The sequence below is a fragment of the Balaenoptera ricei genome, chromosome 5, assembly GCF_028023285.1.
Source record: "Balaenoptera ricei isolate mBalRic1 chromosome 5, mBalRic1.hap2, whole genome shotgun sequence".
Lineage (NCBI taxonomy): Eukaryota > Metazoa > Chordata > Mammalia > Artiodactyla > Balaenopteridae > Balaenoptera > Balaenoptera ricei.
Window position 1 is genome coordinate 95,529,625 of NC_082643.1, and position 17,118 is coordinate 95,546,742.

Here is a 17,118-nt window from a genome sequence, read left to right on the forward strand (position 1 = left end):
CATTTCATGAAACTATGTCATTTTGGGTCAAATTTTTCTGAAGCCTCCATGAATATATGAGATGGTACACTGGCTAAAATATATATTTGGGTTCAACAGATCAGGAACAATCAAATACTTACAGTAGCTGTAAGGAAAACAGTCCTTCAAATAAACTTTTTGGGAGTTCTGTGATTTTATTTCCATAGAGGACACTGGAAAAACATGATTTGAACAAACAAAAAAATTAGACATCAACCAGCAAAACAAATTCAGCCAAACATATGTATTCAGGCCTATAGGAGGTTAGTAAGCTCCATACGTCATAAAAGCCATAGTTGAGTAAACAAACTTAAATTTGCAAATGTTTTTTCCCTGGTTATAGATTAGACATATGCTTATGGTAGAAAGTTTGGAAAACAAAGAAAAACAAAAAAAATTAACAAAAATTAACACAATTTATGATTTTATTCCCCTTTCATAGAAATGTCCAGTTAAATTGTCATGTTTTTCTACACACACACACACAGTTCATATGTACTGAGAGCACACAGTATATAACAAAGGAGAACAGTAAATGTGGAACCCACTGTTCTTTAAAGGGATGAGGTTTAGGATTATCATAATGGAATATAGTGAAAGGAATCCACATAAGTGTAAAATTTTCGTTTTAAACATATAATGTATATGCATAAGAAATGTAAGATTTGTGAAGACAGTGATCATTAATATTGATACAGGAGAATTTTTAAAATGTATGTTCCCAAAGAAATATGAATAGGAATGTATCCTCATGTCCCTACCTCTGATTAGCCACTAAGTGTAGCCACAAAGTGCAGGGACCATGACTTAATTACTTCAGCATACCTGGCGCCTAGGTTTTGACACACAGTGATGTTCTAACATCGGATTGATGAGTGAATATTGTTTGAAGAGTAAAATGAAGTAATAAATTAGCACAGGAACAAATTAAGGAATAAATTAATGTATTCACAGAAAGGGTGAAATGAGGGGATTTCAACAGCAAATAAATGAAAATGATTGACTCATCACATTGGCTACTGACCACAGATCTGCAATGATGCCCCTCTATTTTCAGGCCCCAAAAGCAGAGGACCACAATTATGTGTAGGAAAAGACAGAAATTATATTTTTAGAGGAACAATTTGACAACATGTATCAAGAGTCGTAAAGATGTTTATATAAATTTTAACTTAGTAGTTTCTCTCAAGAGTTTAAGAAAAAACTCGGAGACAAACACAGTATTTTATCTGCCAAATGTTGTTCATGGAATAATTTATAAAAGTGAAAAATTAGGGCTTCCCTGGTGGCGCAGCGGTTGAGAGTCCCCCTGCCCGTGCGGGGGACATGGGTTCGAGCCCTGGTCTGGGGGGATCCCACATGCTGCGGAGCAACTGGGCCTGGGCGCTACAGCTACTGAGCCTGCGCTCTGGGGCCCGCAAGCCACAGCTACTGAGCCCATGCACCGCCACTGCTGAAGCCTGCGCGCCTAGAGCCCGTGCTCCGCGGTAGGGGAGGCCACCGCAATGAGAAGCCCGTCGACACAACTAGAGAAAGCCCGCGTGCAGCAGCAAGGACCCAACGCAGCCAGAAATAAATAAATAAAATAAATAAAATAAAAAAAAAAAAAAGTGAAAAATTAAATACAAATAAAGTGTATCCAAGTTCCAAAGAGGGGGATTGGCTAAATATATATTTCATATTGATAAAAATCATGTTCTGAAGAATATTTAACGAAATGAAAGTATTCATGATACAACACTAAGTTTAAAAGAGCATAATACAAAAGAATATATTATAGTATAACTTTAACTTTGTTTAGAAGAATATATACATATATACATAGAAAAAAAGTGGAAAATCTCTAGATGGTAAGTGACTTACTGTCCAGAGGTCATTTGAATTTGAATCTATATACACTGTCTTTATTTTTTAAATTTTCTCTAGGATGGGCATAAATTGCTTTAAAAAGTCAGAAGTATTCTTTTGGAAGAGAAATAAATGATGTCATAAAATGTGGAGGAAAAAGCCAAAATGAGAATCAAAATAATTAATATGTTTGGCAGCTGTACATGATTTCTGTTTGGAAAGGAGGAAAATAATGCAAGAGAGATGAATCAGAGTGAGGAAAAAGCTGTTCCCTTTTAAGATGTCAGTGAGATGTGGGATATATTACAAAATATGAAGAAAATTCTTAAGGGAACAAATAAAGCTGGGTGCTATACTGTACAAAGCGACATTTCATCTGTATAGATTCCAGTGGTATAGTTATACAGTATAACATAAAAATTCATTTGTGTAGAATATAGATTTTTTTAAAAACTTCACACAATTAGAGAAGAAACAATTTTAAAAATACAAGAACAAAAGAGAGAATTGTACATTGTCAGGCTCAAGGAGGTAAGGGCGTTAAGAAAGGGTAGAGCGATAATAATATATATCTTAAGGTCAAGAATAAGAGAACAGAGGGCTTTAGGGAACAAATGGTCAGATCAAGGTGGCACCAATTTGGGATAGTCAACTGAATATCATTCAAGTAATGCATTCAGCAATAGGTATCGTACACTCATTATGTGCCAGGAACTTTGCCAGGTTCTAGGCTTCGTGCCCAATTAAACTGAATCCGGCTGTTACTTGTTCAAAGTTCACCATTTGCCTGTGTGCCAGCCGCTGATAACAACTGAGATGAATAAAAGGTATGGCTTCGAAGAGACACCCAAAAGGGCTATTTTGAATACTGAAGGAGTTTCACATTTTGAACCCATCGAGATCTAAAAAGGAAACAGGTTGTGTAAGAACTGTGGGGGACCCACATTAGAATCAAAGGGTGAGTAATTTAGTAGGTTGTTCACTTGGGTCTTTTGTTTCAAAGGTTGGTTCAAATAGCACGAAAGGAGGACTAGCTAGGCAGTGTGCCATACTTACACTGTGAAAATTTTCTTTTCCAACAAATCATTCTGTTTTCTTTAAGATCATGATAAGAAAATAGATGTTTACTATTAATGAGACAATTTGGGTACCGGGGAGAAAAAGACGAAAATCACAAAAGGATGTAGGAAATCTGTAAGTGTAGGTATAATTGGGTATACGGACTATCATAAAAATAATAAATGCTTGATATGATGGGGATGAGATTTCTCTACAAAACGGTATAGCAATACTAGGGCTGAATAGTTTTCTTACACACAGTGAGATCGAAATGGTAGGAAGGAAAAAGGAATTTAAAAATATCAAAAGTCCAAAGACCAGGACCGAACAATTGGATGGCAGCCAAGAAAATAGGGCCAAAATCTATAAAAATGAGGGAAAGGAGTATCATCACATAAAGATACAAACTGCAAAAGGGCCAATGAGAATCTTGCTACACTCATAAGAGGGAAGGAAAATTTTTAAAAATCAAGATAAAAATAATTCAGGTGAAAAGAAAATAAATACATGAGTAATATGCATAATTTCCAAATGCCAAGAATGACAAATTGGGTAGCTTTTCTACAGTTTTCTTATACATGGCTTATATTTGGCATTCTATATACAGTACAGTTATGCTGACAGAGAATTTTTTATAGTCGTTTGAAACAACAGGGAAATCTTATGGCAGCTTTTGTACCTGCTACAAGAAGGAAGGCTAAGAATACTAAACCCAGTTTCACTCTGGTGTTTCAATATTGGGACAGTAAGATACAGCAACCACACACTGCTGGCCAGTCTTTGACTTCTCCTGCCCTTGCTGAAAGCAGAAGACAGAACTCCTACTAAAGAGAAAAAATGTCCAAAATAGAAGCCTACATGATGGCTATCATGAAAAAGGTACAATGGGCAGACTTACTATCCAAATAAATGTTAAAGAGCTATACTTACTTATAAATGAAAAACCATGTGTATTTGAGAATTAAAACACTAAGCAAATTTAAAGAGAGTACAGTAAAGAGAAAGCAGAGGTCACTACATTTTCACTGAAAACCAGTGGTAAATGCAAGGTACTGTGCTGGATGGTTAACATCAGTCCAAGAAAAGGCTGTAGGAAATGCAAATACAGCAATCAAGCCTTTCACTATAGACCCCTGTGGAATTTGTGAGCTGGTTAGTGAAGAGAGGAAATAAGAATTAGTGAACTACAATAGTTTGTAAAAGGTTAGTGAAAAAGTAAGAAGAGGGGAAGACCATATTCTGAGGATCTTGGGCATAAAAATTCCCTGGGATAATTAAAATCCAAAATCATACACATTGATAAGTATCAGGAGAAGAATTTGCCACGGTCTTATTGTAATATCTCTTGAAAGTTTACTCTGTGTTTTTAACAAAGCCAGGAGAGGAATAATCTCGTCCCCATCTTAGAGATGAGACAACTGAAGCACAGGGAAATTAGTAACTAGCTCTATGTACCCAGTGAGTTAGAGCCAGTATTCGAATACAAGCCATCCAGCATTCTAAAGGAGATATGCTTAGCCACTATGCTGCACTGCTATAACACTTAATATAAAGTTATTTTGTTAATATAAATATATATAATTATAATATAATATAAATCCAACCAGTAAATAAAAAATAAAAAATGTTTAGAGGCAATGCTAAATGTACTTGTACACCGAGTTCTTAAGAAATGATTATTAAATACTATAGAAATTTTGTTGATGTCACAGTGAAAGTAATAAAAAGCCCTGAGGATAAAATGATTTCATAGATGCATGTATTTTGAATGATATTTTGTTAATAATATGTAATACACTATTATATAATAAAATACGTTAATATATAATAGTGGTATATAATATATATAATAGTGATATATAATAATATGTAACAGAATTTAATAGAGAGACCTTAAAAAACACTCAACAGATCAAGTCCAGTTTTCTCTAAGATATACTATTTTGGTAATTGAATAACAAAACAATTTATTAAATAAAATGCATTAGAGGTATTTGGCAACATACCACCTTTAAATATTTCGCTTCTTTAGCAAATGTAGTGATTAAATTAAGCTGGCTATATAATTGAGTACAGCTGCAGAAAGACATATAAAAGAAACTTGTACAAGTAAACACTTCATTTAAAGAAAGAAATGTGGCCTATTTGCATCCCTCCTGCAGTTAATCTACATACACCGAAGTCACTTCACCCCTTTCTGGAAGACTTAAATTCCTGGCTCACTATTTTAGTCTCCAACATGACTCTTTTCCAGCAACCTGTCTTTCACCATATTTATCCCTCTATCCTTGTGGCTGTACCCTAGACCTTGCCATTACCCACAACTGCAACCTTTTCATTATTTTAATTTCAAGCATCTGCTCCCCTCAAGTCATACTGACTTTTTCTTGCTCTGTCTTGAAACACTCCACACACTCCTACCTCAGAGCCTCAGTATTTAGCTGTTCCCTCTGTTTTTTTAATAATTTTATTTTATTTATTTATTTATTTTTGGCTGTGTTGGGTCTTTGTTGCTGCGTGCGTGCTTTCTCTAGCTGCGGTGAGTGGGGTCTACTCTTCCTTGCAGTGTGTGGGCTTCTCATTGCGGTGGCTTCTCTTGTTGCGGAGCACAGGCTCTAGGCATGCAGGCTTCAGTAGTTGTGGCACATGGGCTCAGCAGTTGTGGCTCACGGGCTCTAGAGCGCAGGCTCAGTAGTTGTGGCGCACAGGCTTAGTTGCTCCACGGCATGTGGGATCTTCCCGTACCAGGGCTCGAACCCGTGTCCCCTGCATTGGCAGGTGGATTCTCAACCACTGCTCCACCGGGGAAGCCCTGTTCCCTCTGTCTTGAACGCTCTTTCTCCATATCTCTGCAGAGCTTACTCCTACAATCCCAATCTTCAGATCTTTGCCCAATATCACTTTCCTGGGGGGCCTTTGTTAATTGTTCTATTTAAAATTTTAGCTCTCCCCTCCTCTAGCATTCCTTATCCCCTTTCCTTTCTTAGTTTTCCTTCATAGCACCTGTATCATCAGATATACTATATTTTCTGTCCATAGTTTACTTTATCATTGGTCACCTCCATGAGGGAGGGATTTTGGTGTTTTGTTCACTCACACGAGGACTAGTCCACAAGAGGGGCTCAAATACATTTCTGTTGAACTTATGATTGTGTTTAAATGAAGAAAAGGGTGATTGCAAATCCGGGTAGTTATATATTTTATGGAGGGGGTAAATAATTTAATCTTCGGAAGGCCAATTCAGAACATGAACACAAAGAGGAAAATGATATTAGTTATAATATATGGACTTTCTCTGTGATATCATAGCTATTTGATTTTCTCCTAGCTTTTCTGTTTTATAATGTTATAAGGCATTATGTGGGTATTCCACTTCTGGAAAAAGGTTCCTACTTTTTCATGTACTGCTATGATTTGAACTAGAAATTCCTCAGTGACAGCGTCCTGACTGAAATGCAGTTCTACAAGGAAAGATAATGCTTTTCTATAGCTTTCCAAAAGAACTATGTACATGAGAGCTCTGATCTTGAAGACTAAGATCCCAATTCAGCAAGCATGTTCTTTTACATGTGTTGTCATTTCTTTTCCAATTTGACATTAGTTTATTATATATGTAGATTAGTACATAAGTTATAATCATTAATTATAATAAATATATATTTAATAAATATAATGTAATTTACTGTGATGAATGATTAACAAAATAATTAAAATGATTAATCTTTTATTTATTTTATTATTTCTTTTTACCATTTAATTCTCACAACCACAAGTGTCAACATCATTAAGGCAGTAGAACTTAACAGTAAACTCTGCAAGCAAGCAGATATAAATAATAATTCTCCATCCATTTCTCTCTTTTTTGGCATTTAACGGTTATCTTTGAGGCACAGATACTTGAAGGACCAAGACTTTGTACACTGACTTGACTTTTGTTCTGTCCTTTTGTATGGCTGGGAGGTTGTCTATGTTTACTTTGGATAGTATTACTGTCCAGGATGGTATGTACTTTACGGACAATTTGGGTGATTTAATAGAGTTTTGCATTGCGCTTTGCGATTTTAGAATCTGACAGCCCACCCTGAGAACAGTGCATGACTGTACTTTACACTTTCTGCCAATAGTTGTTTCCCTGGTCTTGGACTTCATCTATTAAAATAAAAACCCAAAACAAAAAACAAACAGAAATGAACCTAGGCAGACACTGCAGGTGAAGTGATAGTTTTCCATGTTTTTCTTCAAAGAAAAACTGCAGTTTTCTGAGCAGACCAGCATAGCGACCTGAACATCCATGTGCCCAGAAGAGCTGGTCCATCTCCTCCCCTTGGTATGAGTGTAAACTGTTATATAAACCAAAGGTGTTTATCTGAGTATCACACATGTGTATCCTGAAATTCTCACTGGCTACCACTGACTTCTGATGTTTCTAAGAGCCCTGCAGTAATTTACAACAATAAGAACCCTTCTCTAAGCATCACCTCTTAAAAAAATACCAGATTTCATTTTCAAACTTTAAAATTAAAATTTGAAATAAAAGCTAACTCTACTCGGTGGACTTCTGAAGATTTTGTACAAGTTTGAAGGAATAATGGCCTTTATAAATTCACTTCAGAACCACTTTAATTTACATAGTTATCTCCCTGGAAGTCCTTTTGACATTAAAAAGCTGTCATACTTTCTTATCTTTGTTCTTTGAGAGATTAAAGCTGGTCTGTCAGGGAAGTCTTAAGGTGATGAAGCAAGGGTTGGGGGGCCCTCTCAATGGTCATCTTCCACTGTTCTCTGCAAGACTTCGCCCAGCATCATTCTAAAGGGCACTGTAATTGTCCCCAGAGACAGCGGCTGTGGGCTTAAGGATTATCGGCACAACACTGACCAGAGCACTCCAAAATAAACATTTTCCCTTTACTTCAGAAAGAAAACATTGCCAAGAAAGGGGCTCATACTCTTGCTCTCTAAATAGCAGAACTGTCAAACCTTAAAATATATACCCCTAAAAACTGGCTAATTTTAGTGGCAGGTAGCAGTTCTCCATAAAAATGATGAAATTCACTAAAGATTCATACTAATTATTATTAATAATTCATAATAAAAAACTTAAAGAGTATATCCCTTAAATCCAAATTTAAAACTAGAGCCACTGTTCCTTGTGCATGCTGCTTTCCTTCAGTGATGTGGTCAATACTTACAGTGAATTCAGAGAGCGTAGGCCTTGGAAAGCATCTGGTGCTAGCTCAGAGATCTGATTATTGCTCAGGTCGCTAAGATTAAAAATAGGTTAGGTTAAACTAAATAGAATATCAGTGAGATTTACTGCAGGAGAAAGCTATTTATTGCCTTTGCATGTCAGTTTTGCACCTATCAATATATATATACAATTTGCAACATGAAACATCTGAAGCATCCTAAATTAAAAAAAAAAAAATCACACTTTTAAATCAATTATTGGCTATTTTCCTAAATTATTATTAAAGATGGCATGTGTTATTTTTGAAAATAGAACATTTAAGAATTTGACTGCATAATATATTGACCACGTACATTCACACTAGTGTGAATTAATACGCTAAATTACAGAGAACTTAAAAAATTAATAGTTTAGCTTTTAACATTACAATATTATAGAACTAGCAACAGATAGTCACATCATTTAATATTTAATCTGTCGAGTACTGAAATATTCATACTTAAATGGATGTCTTCGCATGGTCATGACTTGTATAATTTTTAAAAATTACACTGATTTCAGAGTATTATTCACTCACATTCTTCTAAGCTTTTTATATGGTGAGAAAGCTCCAGGAGGGATGACCTTGATTGAGTTCTGTTCCAAACGTCTGCAATGAAAAAAAAATTAAGTTTTAAATAGAAATGTGAGCTCCCAGATATGTTTAATTCAAGCCATGTCAAGAAGAAAAGGTGATATGCTTTATAGGTGATATTTTCTTTTTTTCTCAAAAAAGACTACTAAAATTAATTGTGCTCTGCCCTAAATGTGGTACAAGATTGGGAATAAAAACAAAGCAACTGTAAAAACAATAAAAATATTCTGATTTTTCAGGCATTACAAGTTCATTAATATTTAAGTCTGGAGTTTGTATAAAAGAAAGAACACCTGTAAGAAGCTAAGTTGGGAATACGTTTTGCTAACTTCAATATCAGGAAGAAATATGTTGTAACACTGAAAAGATGTAGAACATGTTTTAAGAGATAACTATAACTCTTCCACAAAAGACATTATGGTTGAATACTAAATTTTATAAACCATTTCCTCTACAGAAAGCATATTATAGCTTGAAAGAATTGTTATATGCAGAAAATTAATTTTGAAGCTTCTTCGGAGGCAAAAATCCTATATTCTAAATTTATAAGTGCTACAGATATTTTCAGTAAAAGTGTCTGGACTCTGTCAATCCATTATGTGAATATTTCATGTGAAAACCACTGCAGCAAAGTGCATTTAAACACAACTGCCGTGTTTTTATGATGCACTAAAATCTGAGAGGTGAAAATAACCCTCTAACATTATCTATTCCATGGTTCTGCTATCAAAGAAAGACAAGATTTTACCCATCTAGTTATGAAAGACACAAAACAGTATATTTCACAGGGTGTTTTGGTGAATATTTTAGTCCATCAAAAAATGTTGTCTCTCAGCCTCATTTCTACCCATATACATATGCTAACACGCATTTCCCATCCCTTCTCCTCGCTTCTGCTCTGCATCCCAGAGAGCTGACTCCTGTGAACCATTTAGTGCAGGCTCACTTGCCAGCTGGCTTTTGTGAGACTTGATCAGTGAGAGGCAGTGGTGGGGGACCGAAGGTGGGACAAAGGGAGAAGCCAGGGTATTCTCCCCTTTTCTGCCCCAGGATATGTCCTCGGCAGTGGTCTCATCTCTTCCTTAATTTTAGCTCCTGCTAAGGGCCAGCTCCTAACTTTGTATATCATCAATTTCTTAGTTCTTTGTAGCCCTGGGGGTGGAAGCAGCTTTCTAATCTGTGTCACTTTCTAGAGTTGTTTAACTCATTTGTCATATTAAATCCCTCCGCTGAAATACCTGGCATGAGCTCCATTTTCTTGCCCAAATTTTAAAAATACATATACATATACACATATATGTATATACATTTATATTGGTATATTTATGTATAAATATTATATATAGAGAGAGGCCATATATAGGCTATATATGTGTCATATACAGTGATTCATTTTTATTGAATGTTGGTAATACTTTGACATATGTATTACAAACATTTAATGGACATCAGATCAAAACAAATAAAATATTGCTAGGAGGTTAAGTCAAATTGCTTAAATTACAGTCTTTTCTGATTCAAAGGCCTTATATTACAATATCATGTTTTCTTCAACAGTCTCAGTGTTCACCCTCTGACCTCCTTGTGTCTAAAGGCAATGGGTTTCCCCAACCTTCACTGCTCTTCAACTCACTGTAGCGTATGATATTGTGAACAATCCTTCCTCCCTTGGATGTGCCACTATATGTTCCTGATTCTTGCTCTGCTTTTCTCTTTCTAATTTAGGGCTTCATTTTCTAGTCCTCCGAGTTGAGTTATTCCCCAAGTTTCCGTCCCTTGCTCGCTCACAAAAAGGTAAAATCTTTTCCGTAACTTGCAATATTACTCATGATCCTCACCCTCCAGAAAGCAGAAGTTATTTTGTTCACATTAAAGAAAAACTTACGCTTAAGCTATTTACGAAATATGTTAAGGAAGCAAATTAAAATCACTCATATTACAGTACTCAGATCCGTGAATTTTACTTTAGTTTTTCTGCACGCATATTTATTTTATATAATTAAAATCTTACTGTATAGAGAATTTTGAGTTGCATCCTTTACACTAAATATCACATCATCCATGCTTTCCTATATCATTAAAATTTTTGGAAAACATTATTTTTAATGTTTTCATGACAATTCAATTGTCAAAATGGGCCATATTTCCGTAATCATTCCTTATTGTTAGCCGTTGAAGTTAATAATAATTTCACATCAATATTAATAACATTGTCTAGTTATTTTAAGGTGACTAGAGCACAGCCTCCTTTTGAAGCTTTCCTTTACTTTCTTAGGTATGGTTAATTGTATCTTTCTCTCTGCTCAAGGGCATTTTCTTCTAAACTCCTCTGCTCTTATCTGACTGCATTCTATTTATTTTTCACACATCCCTCCTCCACCAGGTTGTTGGCCCCTAAGGGGCAGATTTACCCTAGAAGACAAGAAATAAATCTCATGAAGCAAATATGAATTTCCTTCATATGGATTATTTATCTAGGTCTTAAGAAAGGGTTACTTTTTTCAAAAGCTCTAAGTATATAGCAAAGGATATTTTAATCATTTCACTGTTACATTATTGATTAGAACATTATGAATTGATGGTTTAGAGACACATTTTTTTTGGCTGTGATCCATTCTTGTAGTTGGATTTTAAGAAGTTTAAAATGTAATCGATGAAAATATAGTAAAAACAAGCTATAGATGGAATACTCTTGATTAAAGGATTTTCTTCAAATCCAGGCCAATGAAACATCATTTCATTTTGTTAAAGATTTTCTCAAAATAATATAATGCGATGATGAGAAAAAATAAAAATTCTTAGTGTCTAGCAGGTTTCTTTCAACAGTCATGCAAAACTAGATCATACAATTACTTTTCGTAAATATAATTTCAGTTTCTTGAAACTGAAATAAAATAAGGAATAAGGAAAATAAGGAATCAGCAATTATTCATTCATTCATTCAATCTGCAAATATTTAATGACGGCCCTGTTCAACATATTGTATTACATAATTGGAATTTAATGGTGATCAAAAGCAGATATGTTTATACCCTCATGGACGTTTTATTGATAAAGTGTCCAGTTTTACAGTTACATTTCCAACTAATTTGTTCAATATAAGTTTTTTTAAAAATGAGATATTCAGTACTGAGACTTCCGAAATGTCAATAACGTTAACTTACAAATGTGGCCAAACTAATTCTATCGCTTAATATAATTAAAAAGCTTCTTTAGAAATTTTAAAATTCATTTATTATTTTAAAGTCTCAGAACCTAGAATACTTATAATGATCACAAATTGTTCTAATGGCATTTAAATATATTTCATTGTAACTTAGTTTGTGTTGAATCTGCAGTTAATTTCATTGATAACTATTCCTGCTAAAGCAAACAAAACAAAAAGATATAATAAGTGGGCCATCTATTTTTTAGAAAATGCATGCTCAAAAAGTTACAAAACAAAGAGAATTCATGATGAAAACATATTTAATTTTATATGCAAAAATAACTCAAACATAATATAGTAATACTGCAGGTATTATTCCTTATTGCAATGTCCCATGACTTAATCTTCATATGGCAAACCATATCATTTACAACATATGCAACAGAAAGCTGAACAATGACATGTACAATGGATTTGCTTGCTTTTCTTTATCTATTTACTTCCAACCTTGTTCCAAAAAAAGAGTATTTGAAACGAAGCTTATATGGTTATTTACACTGGCTCAGCAGCTAATTGGTTTTTATGGCACTGTCTAGCAGTCCATTAAGGCACAACATAATTGCTTCCTTCATTCAAAGAGACAGATTCTCATGCAGGGAAATATTCTACCACTGATAGATGTCAAACCATAAATTTTAAAAAGTTTAAAAATGTCCATTTTCTTGTTTTCACTGGACAAACAATAAACTAATGTGTACTTCCTGTAAACTTTTAGGTCCCTAGGATAAATAATTTCTGTGTTTCATTACAAGAACCTCGTAATATATTTGACAAACTACAAACAACACACATCTCAAATGTTGCCCTTCCTCCTAAAACAAGAGGGGGGACTATTAAAACCAGGTTATAAAAAATAAGGAGGAAAAATATTAGAGTTTTCAGGTGAAGGTTAAGAAAAAAGGAAGGGTAAGCTGGGACAAAGTGAGAGAGTGGCATTGACATATATACACTACCAAATGTAAAATAGAGAGCTAATGGGAAGCAGCCGCATAGCACAGGGAGATCAGCTCGGTGCTTTGTGACCACCTAGAGGGGTGGGATAGGGAGGGTGGGAGGGAGATGCAAGAGGGAGGGGATATGGGGACATATGTATATGTATAGCTGATTCACTTTGTTATACAGCAGAAACTAACACATCATTGTAAAGCAATTATACTCCAATAAAGATGTTAAAAAAATTATATACCTAATAACACAGCTTCAAAATATAAGAAGCAAACACTGGAAAAAAGTATAAGAAACAGACATCCACAATCATAAAAACAAACAAACAAACAAACAAAAAAAAACATTCCAGGGTTACTAAAAGAGATAGTGTAATGGCTGAGATATATTTGCTTGCTGTAGATAAAATCCACCATAATTAAGAGCCTTCCAAATGCTAGCCCTTCATAAAAAAAAAAAAAAATTCAATATTTTAAATTTCAAAGTAAAAATAGATTTAGAAAACTGAATAAGAGAGGGAGAAAATTTTATAAACCCCATATGATAAAGGAAGACTTTTTCATATAAAAGGAGCCAGAACCTTTTTCTACACAGAATGTATGTGAACAATTCCAAAACATTTCATCGCTGTGTGTACGTATATCTCAAAGCAATCTGCTGTTACACTTCATCAAAACAAGAAGGAAATTTTAGTTAGAAGTTCAATTTTAGTTAGAAGACAGTTTTCTTATTGTTCCAATCAAAAAATTCACAATTATGTTTAACCAATAAAAAGAACTCTTTCCTCCCACTCCCATATATCTTTTTCTCTTGTTCTCTACTGCTTTTTAAAAAAGAAACACATGTCTTCACACTTTTAGAGTTCCTAAAGAATGAACAGCTACCAATATACATCACTTTTCTGGTGCCTATTTCAAAGATGGTAGAAAACGGGAAATTATCAGTAAATCTCTCTGCTGTAATACTGTGGACACTTAAAACCTGGAAATTATGTGCAGGTATAGCTGGGCTCTGTGGCATATAAATACTTTACCATGGTTATCAATTAGCAGATCTTACATCAGGAAACTATACAACATACAGTGTAATTGGGCAATTAAAAATTCCAACTAGTTCTGAAGACATTTACACTATATTAAACAACATTAGTTTATTTTAAATGACACTTTCAACTCACTAGCTTTCAATACTCAGGCATTAGTTTCAATATTTTTCAAATTAAATTATCTTGATAAACTATAAAAAATAACATCCACATGCCAAAGCTGAAATAGCTCTCCCAAGAGGTATTTATGTTTTGTATATGTATAGACATAAAGATAAAAAGTGGAGTTTAGTGATTAAAAGTATGAGCTTTATACAGACTTGGATTAAATTCAGAATCTGCCACTGATTATCTCTGCGGACCTTGCAGAAGTTACTGTTTGTTTCTCTGTGTCTCAGTTTCTCTTTCTGAAAAATGAGAAACTAAAACCTACTATAAATGTTTTGGTAAAAATTATGAGATGTAAAAAAGCATATATGGTATGTTTTTTCCTGCTCAAAAAACAGTGGAAAAAATTAAAATGAGGATATATATGTAACATATAACATATGGCATTATATAACATAATGTCTGTAGCATGTATTAGTCACACATATACACACAGATTATAGAAAGGAATAAATCTGAAACATGACTTGATCTCTAATGTGAAATAAACATTTATGCTTCCAAAACACATTTTAAAACAAATTAGCAAAACAGTTTTGCAGATAACTCCCAACTGTATATTAAACACATACACTCAAGCATCATTCACATACATGGAGGCTGAAAAAAAATACAAATGGTTGCTATTTCCATGATCAGCATGATTAAAATAGAGCACTTACTCTAATTTGAAAACTGAGAAACTCAAAAAAAGTTTTTACACCACCAGTAAAGTATGAGTTTGCATTGATTGTTTCTGTAACATACAGCCCAGATGCTGATTATACATGGCAATAAAACTGACAGTTCTTTGCATTTTCCCCATCTGCTTTTAACATAAATGGCAAAAACAGCTGCCAAAGAATAGAACAGATTTAATGGGGTGAAGGCTGGAGCTGCAGAATGACTTTGGTTTTTGAGTCATGGACTGCTGAGTGTAGCCAAATATTCTCATCATAGGTAACACCAGGCCTGCATTTGTAAAGGAGGAAGCAGCGATATTACTTTGACATCAGGGATCCTCCTGCCTATTACATAATAATTCTAAAGTAAGTACTTTATATTTTTGGAATGTTACTTCTAACTTGAGCAGTAAATGCATGCCATTGAAATCCTTCAGATGTCTCTACATAAAATGACCCAAGATTATCTTAGACTACAATATTATTGCTGTTATGTAATTGCGATTTCCAGAACTTTTTAAGTTTAACAAATATTTTTAACAGCTGAGTGAATATTGGCCTCTAGAGGGACATACTTTGCATACAGCTAGCGTTTCTGCCTTAAGACTCTGTCCATCCTAATTGATTATCAGCGATCCCTATGTTGGGATGACTTGTTCCTGAAAATTGCCCATTTCCTTAATCTTATTTTATTTCTTGTGATCTCATTCTGGGTACATTTCCCTCAGTGCAAATTCAATTGATGTTTTCATAATAAAAATAATTCTTTTTCCATTTGGTCTTTAAGCATTTAAAGCAAAACAAAAATGTGTGTGTGAGTTCCTATTGACCTCATATTTCAGGCAATGACCTTCTGAATGAGTGTTAAAATTTTTATGTATATATTTATATGGACACACTCAAATGCAAAAAAAAAGTACATTCAACACACAGAATCACATAATTTAGATGTAGAGGGAAAAATGGGCTAAGACACATGGCTCGCCTATTTCAGAGGGACAGAGTACGGATTCATAATGTCAGTAACACTCAGTTTTCATAATTTTTCTTTTGCAATCCAAGAAAGACAAATGGAAGTTTTGTTGCTTTGTTTTTCATTATAACTAAAACCTCTTGGACGCTTAATATGAGTTAGGCACTGAGCTAAGTCCCGCATTTGGTAATAATTTTAGTTTTAACAACATTGTGCAAATTACCTTTATACATCATTTGTTTAACAGTATTACTCAGTGAATAGATAGCAACTAGCCTTCTCCCCGATGTCTGCACTGTTATTGTTCAAGTCATCCGTCATTTTTACCCTAAAGTTCAGATAACACTGTGATCGCTAGTAGAATCTGAACCAAACAAATTTTCAACCTACTCTTTCTGGCTGATTTTACAACCATAAATCAATAACTTAATTCTTTAAAAAAGTGACAATTTCATTCACCTGAGAATGAATACTACTTTGTGCCCCAGCTGTCTTCATTTCTATGTTAAAGTCTACACAGGTCTTATTTACATCTGATGGGTCTCCATTTCTTTCCTGTAGAAGTTTTTAGTGATTCAGCCACAACAGCACTTGGGTCATTTCTTGGAATAACTTCTCACTACTCTCTGCTGCTAAGCCTGTCTTTATCATGCCTTATGTAACTGTTTGTATCACAAGTGGATTCTCTACTCCATGTTAGAGTGATTTTTCTAACTAACAAATCAAATCATACTACTACACGGCTCAAAATTTCCCCTTGTATCCTATTAACTTCAGGACAGTGATTCTTCAAGATTAGGCTTGTACTTTATGTTCTAACAACTAAAACCGTTTTAATTTCTCAAAGACACATGACTCTTTCACTTTTCTCGGACTTCGCACATGCTCTTTCCACTGTCTAGAAAGCCCACAATTTCTCTGCCTGCAAAACACATCCTCATACCCGAAGATTCTTTTAGTCTCCCAGGGAAATCAAGATATTCCTTTCTCTGTGCATATGTATTTCTCCATGCATATGTATTTTATTACTTATCATATAGCTTTTAAAATTTCTGTGTGTGTAAAGCTTCAATTCTCTGCATTGTAAACATTTTGAAAGCTGGAACTGTGACCTCTCATCCATAATGCCTGATGCAAAGTAGGCACTCAAAAATATTTGTTGACTATGTACATGAAAAAAATGTTACTTTTCCACATGCCGTTCTCTGCTGCAGTAATGTTCTTCAGACTCCTTGGGATTTTTAAGAGAAACCAGTTGGAGCATCTGCTTTGCCTTACCACTCTAGTCATTTTAAGATTTCTTTTTCACCAAGTTATTTATAATTTTACCATACTTATTTTCACATCTTAACTAATATTACAAAAGT

General features: G+C 34.3%; 1 protein-coding gene across 3 annotated transcripts in view; it reads right to left on the minus strand.

Moving 5' to 3' along the window:
* Window positions 1-17,118, minus strand: part of SLIT2 (slit guidance ligand 2) — a 379,714-nt gene that overhangs the window by 92,720 nt on the left and 269,876 nt on the right. For all 3 annotated transcript variants that reach the window (XM_059923271.1, XM_059923270.1, XM_059923272.1), the window contains 3 exons: window positions 8,694-8,765; window positions 8,118-8,189; window positions 123-194 (listed from right to left, as the gene is read on the minus strand). In XM_059923271.1, the coding sequence (XP_059779254.1) occupies window positions 123-194; window positions 8,118-8,189; window positions 8,694-8,765 (216 nt within the window). The remainder of the gene's footprint in view (window positions 1-122; window positions 195-8,117; window positions 8,190-8,693; window positions 8,766-17,118) is intronic.